This window comes from Zingiber officinale, chromosome 4A, assembly GCF_018446385.1.
Source record: "Zingiber officinale cultivar Zhangliang chromosome 4A, Zo_v1.1, whole genome shotgun sequence".
In the NCBI taxonomy this organism is placed as follows: domain Eukaryota; kingdom Viridiplantae; phylum Streptophyta; class Magnoliopsida; order Zingiberales; family Zingiberaceae; genus Zingiber; species Zingiber officinale.
The window spans coordinates 146,722,448-146,732,034 of record NC_055992.1 but is presented as its reverse complement, the minus strand read 5'-3'; the positions used below and the strand labels follow the sequence as shown (position 1 = coordinate 146,732,034).

Genomic DNA, 9,587 nt, shown 5'->3' with positions numbered 1-9,587 from the left:
TTAAAAAAATAATAATAAATTTGGAATTAAATACACTTGAGATATTAAATTTTATATAAAAATAATTTAAATTTAAATTAATAAAAAAATTTATAATGTTTAAAGATTAAATAATTTATATTTTATTAATTTAAAAACTATTATTAAAACTTGAATATATAATTTTATTAGTAATTTTACTTCTCAAAAATTAGAAGAAAAAATTATTTTATAAAAAAATTAATATTTACTTTTTTTAAAAAATATATTTTTTAAAAAGATTGCCTAGGCCTCTGGAAGAGTCGAGACGGCACTGTGCGGTCTAAATCTCATGGTCTTAAATATTTCTCGGGATTTTTTTTTAATCACGTGATTAAAAAAAACATTAAATATACCACATTAATACATTCATAAAATTTTTCGTCACGATTCTCACTAATCAGGATATATACAGAATTATATATAGAGTGAAGGCGTAGGTAGGATATGAGTATGGCGCCCTGTAGGGTGACGAAGGTGCGGGAGGAGCTCCTAGTACCATTCGAGCCCACGCCGTGCGCCACGCTCCCTCTCTCTTCCATCGACCACGCCCTGGGGTTGGCCTTTATGGTAGAGATGATCTCCGTGCATCCATACAATAACCGTGAGCACCGTCTTCATGGTTCGTCATTAACGGCGGCGAAGGTCATCCGGGAAGCCTTGGCCAAGGCTCTTGTCCCGTACTACCCCGTAGCAGGACGCCTTGTCTACTCCGACGGCGGCCATGTGGAGGTGACCTGCAACGGCGAGGGCGTATGGTTTGTGGAGGCGGCAGTAACAAATGACAGCCTGGGCAACATGAACGAATGGGAGTCGATACCTGACAGCATCGTCAAAGAGGAGTTGCTTCCGAGTAGTCCCGCTTACATGAAGCAAGAGGAGATGATACTGATGATGCAGGTTTGTTAAGATATATTTATATATTTCGTAAGCTTCCTGATCGTATGTATGCTCTGTTGGATAAGAAATTATGGGAGAAGAAATAAAACGATTATAGAAAAAAATATATATAGAGAGGAGGAGAATCTCTACGTGGAGGAGAATAAAACAAAAAACTCAATTTACTTCATTATATTTGTCACTTTAGTTGAGCGGCTAAAGAGATTATCAACCTTATAGTCTTCATTCGGGCAACAGGAGCAAACACTTCTTCGTAGTCAATGTCGTCCTTTTATTTGTAGCCTTTTGCCATAAGTCGCGCTTTGTACTTTTCTATTTTTCCTTGAGCATTTTTCTTTACTTTATAAACCCACTTCACACCAATGAATTTGTGACCATCGAGAAAAGTAGTAAGATGTCAAGTTTCATTCTTTTCAATTGTCTTCATCTCTTTATCCATGGTTTTCTTCCATTTGCTATCTTTAATAGCTTCTTCAAAAGATACAATCTCTTCATTAGCATAAAGACAAATGAGATTAAGTGGAGTTGTCACCTCATATAATTCTTGAAGACTCCTTGTCTTTTAGCATAGAGGATTTTCTTCATTCAAGGATGATAAAGAAGTAGGCGACGGTGGTGGAGTTGGTTCTTTCTCCTTCATTTGTTCTTCTTCTTGAATCATCGTCATTGTAGTGCTCTAATTCCAAGCACTATCTTCTTGAAATTTAACATCTCTACTTATGATAATCATTATGTTCACTGGATTATAGAGTCTGTAAGCCTTCGATCTTGCATCGATAAGCTTTTGTCATCAAGTTTCATTCTTCTTTGATCCGGAATATGTGCATAGACCATACACCCGAAAATCTTCAAATGAGATACACATGGCTTGTATCCGGTCCATGCTTCTTGAGGTGTAATTCCTTCTAGATTCCTTATAGGAGATCTATTTAGCAAATACACCGCACAATTTACGGCTTTGGCCCAAAATTCTTTAGCCACTTCTTTCATTTTTAGCATACTTCGAACCATGTCAAGAATAATTCGGTTCTTCCTTTCAGCAACTCCATTTTATTCAGGGGAGTAAGGTGCAGTTAAAGGCCTCCAGATGCCATGATTTTTGGAGAATTTTTTAATTTCTTTTAAGGTGAATTCACGACCACGATCTGACCGCATTGCCTTGATAGTATAGCCGGATTGATTTTCTACCAATCCTTAGAATTCCTCAAACTTCTCAAAAGCATCATCTTTATTCATCAAAAGATAAACTAAAATTTTTCTACTGAAATCACCAATAAAGGTTAGAAAATATCGACGACCTCCAAAGGAGGTCGAAGTGATTGGCCCACATATGTCTGTATGAATGAGTTCAAGAGGCTTCTTAGCTTGGTTGTGCGATTCATTCGGAAAACTTGCTCTAGGGTGTTTGCCCAGAACACACCCTTCACAAATATCATCTTGAGCATTAATATGAGGAAGATCATTCACCATTCCTTTGCTTGAGAGAAGCTTTAGAGTTTTGAAGTTTATATGCCCGTACCTCATATGCCATAGCCATGTACTATTCTTTATGCATGCACTTAAACATTTTGCAATAACATGCTTAATATCAAGAGAAAACATCCTATTTTTAGACATAGGAATATGAACAATAAGTTTGTTTTGCTTTCTCAAATGAAGACTACCATCTTTTAGTTGCATATTAATTAAAACCTTTCTCAAGCAATTGTTCAAGACTAATAATATTTATTTTCATGTCGGGCACATAATAAACATTGGTGATGTATGTGTTAGCTTCATCTTTAAGTTTGATGAGAATCTTACCAACGCCTCTTACTTGGATTTTGGACGCGTCTCAAAACAAGACTTGTCCATTCACCATTTCATCCAACTTGGCAAACATATCTTTACGCCCGCAGATATGATTGCTTGCCCCGGAGTCTAAATACCACAAATTCTTGGTTGTGGAATCTCCATCCTTTCTTGCTAGCAAAATTTCATCATTGTCATTGCCTTCTTTTGATGCATAATTAGCATTCCTTTGCACATTATTGGAACGGCATTCCATTGCATAATGTCCAAATTTGTTGTAAGTATAACATCTTACATTTCTTTTGTCATTCCTTTGGTCTCTACCTTGATTGTTGTCTTTACTTCTTCCTCGACCTCAAGCAGAGCCCCTGCCATGACCCCTACCTCGGCCACGTCCACGGAAGTCACCACGGCCACCGTCGTTTTCTTGCGAACCTTCGGTCGTTGACTCTTCTTTCTGGTGAATAATCGTGAGCTTGGTTTGTAGAGTCTGCTCCATAGGCTCTCTCCGTCTTCGCATTCTTGCTTCATGAGCTTGTAGAGAGCTTAATAGTTCTTGCACCTTGATTTCTTTCACATCTTTTGATTCTTTTATGGCCGCAACTACAAAGTCATACCTTGGTTCCAACGAGCGTAGAATTTTCTCTACGACGCGACTATCTTCAATGTCATCGTCATTTCTTTTCAACTGGTTGATAATTACCAATATACCCTTGTAAAATAGTCTGATACACTTTCGGACTCTTTCATCTCCAACGATTCAAATTCCCCTCTCAGAATTTGAAGGCGAATACTTTTTGCCCTTTCATCGCCTTTGTATGCTATTTGTAGGATCTTCCATGCCTTTTTGGAAGTTGTAGGTTCGGCTACTTTCTCAAAAGTAGCTTCATCAAGAGCTTTATAGATAAAGAAAGAGCTTTATTATCTTTTCTCTTTTGTTCCGCCATTGCCGTCCTCTGTGCCTCCGTTTGGTTGACTCATTCTTGAGGCCCTTTATAGCCTTTTTCAACAATATCCCACAAGCCTTCGCTCTCCAGTAAGGCATTCATTTGGATACTCCAATTACCATACTTCAAATCAGCAAGATGAGGGATAGGAAGCATCGACATGACTCTGATATCATTTTGTTGGAAAAGAAATTATGGGAGAAGAAATAAAAGGATTATAGAAGAAAAAATGTGGAGGAGGAGGAGAATAAAACAAAAAACTTAACTTTCTTCATTCATAAAAAAAAATACATATTTATAGGTTTATTGGATAAACATCAAGGGGGCGTTTGGTTCTTTCCTAGGAATAGGAATCAGAATGGGAATCATTGTATTGTGGAATGGGAATGGATATGAGCATGGATATCACTCTTAAAAGCAATGTTTGGTTAGTTGTATATCTTCTATCGGAATAAATCAAAGTTTCCTTTTTTACCCTTAAAGGAAAATAAGAGAAAAAATTAGATGTGAGAGAAAGATGAATGTGAGAGAAAAATATGATGAAAGAGAATGATGAGAGAGAAAATGTGATAAGAAAGAATGAAGAGAGAGAAAGTGTGATGAGAGAAAATGAAAAAAAAAAGTGTGATTGGAGAGAGCATGATGAGAGAAAATATGATGTGAGAGAAAGTATGATAGGAGAGGATGAAGAGAGAGAAAATATAGTGAGAAAAAATGAGGAGAGAGAGTGTGATGAGAGAGATTGAGGAGAGAGAAAGTATGGTGAGAGAAAAAGAGAAGTGAATATGATGGGAGAGATTGAGGAGAGAGAAAGTGTGTTGAGGAAAAAAGGAGTAAGTGTGATAAGAGAGATTGAAGAGAGAGAAAGTATGATGAGAGAGAAAGTGTGATGAGAGAGAAAATGTGATGAGAGAGAAAGTGTGATGAGAAAAAAAGAGAAAAGTGAGTGTGATGGGAGAGATTGAGGAGAGAGAAAGTGTGATGAGAGAGAAAGTGTGATGAGGAACAAAAGAAGGAAGAGAGTGCGATGGAAGAGATTGAGGAGAGAGAAAGTATGATGAGAGAGAAAGTGTAATGAGAAAAAAAAAGAGGAAAGAGAGTGTGATAGGAGAGATTAAGGAGAGAGAAAGTGTGTGATAAAATGATGAGAGAGAAACTATGATGAAAGAGAAAATATAATGAGAGAGAATAAGGAGAAATAAGTGATATGAAAGAAAAAATAAATAAATATATTTTGATATTTGATATTAATGGAGAAAATTTTAGTTTTAAGTCAAGGGTATTTTTGGAATAAGGGAATATTTTGATTGATGAAAATAGGGTAATGGTTCATTGAAGGGGAGGTACATGGGAATGAGTCATTACCCAATTTCAAGGATTTATTCCCTTATTTGTATTCCTATTCCTATAATCCAAACATTAACAATGGGAATCAATGATTCTCATTCTCATTCTCATTCCCCACTCCTATTACCCTAAATCAAACGCCCCCCAATCTCAGATAATCATGACTCTTATTTTTTATTATTATTATTTTATCTCCACAAAACTCTTATTCCTATCATGATTGTCACCTCATCCATTCTATATCTATCCACTACCAGCTCATTTATTCTATTCTATAATTAAGTTTATTTTTTAACATACTCTATGATATTGTCTACATTGAGGCAATTAAGTAGGACTATATTCAAGTGATTTTCGTAGACAATATCTTCCACTTGTAATTTTATAATCTGTTGCATATATTTTTAATACGAGACTTTAATTATAATTAATCATAATAATTCTCCATGTGAAATACCTAGAGCATCACCTCGAGAGTTTATCAAGTTCCCCATGCGACCACATCTTAACCATAGCTCTGATATTGTTGACCGATGAAATTTATATTCGTAAAATTTCAATCTCCGTTGGTGTATCTTTTTCACTGTGTTGGGATATATAAAATAAAATTTTATCTCTTTCTGTATTTATTTTTCCAAATCAATCAGTCAGGTTGTTAAGTAAAGTAATGCATGTAGTTGCAAAAAAAAAAAAAAAAAAAGTTCTCTGAATAACACTTCTTGTGCAATTTAGAATTTTTTTTTACAATCATAGATCATTATCAAATATTTATTGATAGTAAATTAATTAAATGTGCATGCATAGGTGACTCATTTTCAGTGTGGTGGATTTATTGTCGGAATCAAATTCAATCACTTGGTGTTCGATGGCCTCGGTTTTGGACAATTCTTAAAAGCTATCGGTGAGATTGCATGCGGCCAAACTCATCCCTCTGTCAATCCGATCTGGCATAGAGAGGTCTTCTCAGACCCTCCAATGCTCTCGAAGTCAGATTCATTATCTATCACAACTAAGTTTGGCATTGTGAATTCCACATATGATTTCTCAATTCAAACAATTAGAAGACTGAAGGAACAAATCGCAAAAGAGACATCCAATATTCAATTCACCACCTTTGAAATCGTGAGTGCAATTATATGGAAATGTCGAACACAAGCAATCGATGCCATAGGAGATGTTTCTCTTAGCTTTGTAGCTGACTTTCGTCATTTATTAGATCAGTTGCCAGAGGCGCGGGGCTACTATGGAAATTGCATCTATTTATTAACAGCCACAGCAGCTAGTGAGCAAATCATGAAGGCATCACTTGCAGAATTGGTGAGGTTGATTAGAGATGCTAAAGAAAGTTTACCCACAAAGTTTAAGGAATGGGCTTCAGCCAACTTCAAGGAAGATCCATATAAGATTTCAATTAGCTACAATAATTTGACTTTGACAGATTGGAGATGGATAGAGTTTTATGAAACAGACTATGGATGGGGAAGACCCCATTCTATTTGGCCTATAATACATGACTCTCCCCTTGCTGGCGGCATCATTCTAAAGCAGCCTTTGCCTAAGGACGGTGTGCGTTTTGAAGGAACATCAGTCATGAAGGAGCATGAGCAAAGATTTATGAATGAGATTAATAAATGCATAAACCTTAGCTAATGTTATGTTGGAAATTATCTAATAATTATGGACAAATAATGATTTTCCACTTGAGTGGAGGATCATCCTACCAAAGATTGTTGCAACTGGTTTTACTTTGAATAATGTAATAAAATGACTATCATATACATATTTGCATTCTATGTAAGTTACTTGAGTGTACTGTCAAAAAAATCATGTTTAGCAAAGGTAAAATGTTATGGCCATTTTTGAAATTGTTACGTGTACATTTATAACTAACACTTGCTTCTAGTATTGACTCGATGATGTTCCAAATTAAAGTTAGGTATTAATGTTAGTGTCATCCTACCTTGAGTAGTCGTGTTCGAGCATATTATTTGATAGGTTTGGCAAATGAGTTAAATTAGGTCTGTCTATATGTTTAATGTGTGTTAAGTTGCATAAGGACTTGATAGAACAAACACAAAGCTTGTCGATCATAACATGGCGTGGTGAGTTTGTGTGCTTCGATGGCTTAAGATATGTTAGAGATTAAAGAAGGATGGAATGATATGATGTTTTTGAGATTCAATAAATGGTACACATGCAAGGAGCGGAAAGGAAATTGAATTTGAACTTAGAAGCAAGTAACATCCTTCCTAATATTTTAAATTTATAACAATATATGTCTAGAAGCAAGTAACATCCACTATCAAAAAAATCCGTCTTCACAACAGCGCTATTTAGTCGCTATATTGATTTAGTGATGAAATTATGACGAAAAATATATGGTAGTCAAAATATATATATTAATAGTTTTACTAACGAAATTTACATTATGTCGCTATCTAATGATGGAATAAATTTTCATAACTAAATATACCGACAGAATTTAGCTACAGAATTAGTTTTCCATTTATATATTTAGATAAAGAATTAGAGTTCCGTTGGTAATTATCAATGAAAGTTATAATTCCGTCGGTAATTAGTGGACAGAAACTTGTTCTGTAATGCTAATTACCAACGGAATCATAAATTTTGTTGGAAATTAGTAACAGAAACATGAATTCCGTCGATAATCTATTCTTGAAAATTTATTTTAATTACGATACTTACCGATAGAATTGTGGTTTTCGTCGGTACATATTGACAAAATCATGGTTAATTTCCGTCGGTACCTTTCGATGGAATTATGATTTCCTCCTGTACCTATCAACAGAATTATAGTTTTTGTCGATATCTACCGATGGAATCTTGGTTTCGATCCGTCTGTAGTTACCGATAAAATCATGGTTTTCATCAGTAAGTTATCGAAATTCTGTAGTTCCGTTGATAATTACTAATGGAAGTTATAATTCCGTCGGTAATTAGTGAACAGAAACTTGTTCTGTAATGCTAATTACCAACGGAATCATAAATTTTGTTGGAAAGTAATGACGGAAACGTGAATTCCGTCGATAATCTATTCTTAAAATTTTATTTTAATTATGATACTTACCGATGGAATTGTGGTTTTCGTGGGTACATATCGACAAAATCATGGTTTCCATCGATACCTATTGACAAAATTGCGGTTTCCTCCAGTACCTATCGACAGAATTATAGTTTTTGTCAATATCTACCGACGGAATCTTGATTTCGATCCGTCTGTAGTTATCGATAAAATCATGGTTTTCATCAGTAAGTTATCGAAATTCTGTATCGATAATTATCGACGAAATCATGGTTTCCGTCGATAATTACGGATGGAAATCAAGGTTTCCATCGGTAAAAAAAAAAGGCAACCCGGTGCACAAAACTCCCGCCATGCAGGATCCCAGGGAATGATCCATTGTATGCAGACTTGCCCTGCTTTTTGCAAGAGGTTATTTCTAGGATTCAAATCCGTGACCTTTTGGTCACATGAGAACAACTTTACCGTTGTGCCAAGGCTCCCCTTTAAGGTTTCCATCGGTAATTATAAAAAAAATTACATAAACATTTTTATATTTAGAATTTAACCTGTTTACATTTTTCATATCAATATAAACCATCACAAATGATAGCGATACAAACACGATCCATACATAAAATAATCAAATAAAAAATCACATACAAAGATATCCATACAAAAAATTGCTATTCATACACAAACTAATCACAATCCATACAAACATTCAGAATAAATACAAACAATCACACCCATACACAAACAAACTAATCTCATAAACATTCACAAAAGTCAATAACATACTATCCAAATATCAACAATAAAGTATCCAAATCCAATAGATATAAAAAAAAATCTAAGACATTCATACCATGATAGAAATCCACTACAAACACATCCAAGTATAATCCTATGAGATAGTATTATGAAATCCTGCAAAAAGAAAATTTACAAGTGATTATGATCAGAATTATACGATATAAATGTAATATATGTATAACTAAAAAATTGTAATGTATAACTAGTTTTTCATTAAAAAAAAAGTACATAGATCATATTTTGGATATATGATGCTGATGATGATGAATATATCAATCATAGGGACAAAATCTTCCTAAGAAAATATAATACAATTTGAAATAACCAGATTATAATATCAAATCTCAAAATAGCTAAGTTGTAGTTGAATATACCTCAGAATAAGATCATTAACATGGCCCTGTGGGTCTTGAGTCTCCTGTGACTCAAGATGTTATTGTGAATTGTGATTGGGTCCATTGAGCAATGAATGCATGCATCTCGGCTAAGGCAACATCATCTCTTACAGCCCATGCGGGCATCGTCTGTTAGTGCAGCGGGACCGGCAAAAGGGGGGTGATTTGCCTGCAAATAAAAAGTATACCCTCCTCAAACTTTCAACTCTCAAAGAAAGCAACAAGAATAATAAAAGTAATTAACAGAAAAGAAACGAAGCGACTCAGCGATTTTGACTTGGTTACAACCAAGACGGTTGTTAATCCTAGCTAGGCGGTGGAAAGGCGCACTAAAAGAGTCTCCTTCTCTGA

At 35.0% G+C, this 9,587-nt stretch overlaps 1 protein-coding gene across 1 annotated transcript; it reads left to right on the top strand.

Annotated features, from left to right (window-relative positions):
* Positions 1 to 457: 457 nt before the first annotated feature.
* Positions 458 to 6,780, top strand: LOC121971597 (acyl transferase 4-like). Its single transcript, XM_042522933.1, has 2 exons — positions 458 to 918; positions 5,808 to 6,780. The coding sequence occupies exons 1-2, from the start codon at positions 466 to 468 to the stop codon at positions 6,651 to 6,653; spliced, it is 1,299 nt and encodes a 432-aa protein (XP_042378867.1). The 5' UTR covers positions 458 to 465; the 3' UTR covers positions 6,654 to 6,780.
* The last annotated feature ends 2,807 nt before the right edge of the window (positions 6,781 to 9,587 follow it).

What these genes read in the sequence shown, in the direction of transcription:
- LOC121971597 (XM_042522933.1), top strand. Translation starts at nt 466, where the DNA reads ATGAGTATGGCGCCCTGTAGGGTGACGAAGGTGCGGGAGGAGCTCCTA. An exon ending in AGATGATACTGATGATGCAG is followed by an intron (nt 919 to 5,807) that starts GTTTGTTAAGAT and finishes GTGCATGCATAG; the next exon opens with GTGACTCATTTTCAGTGTGG.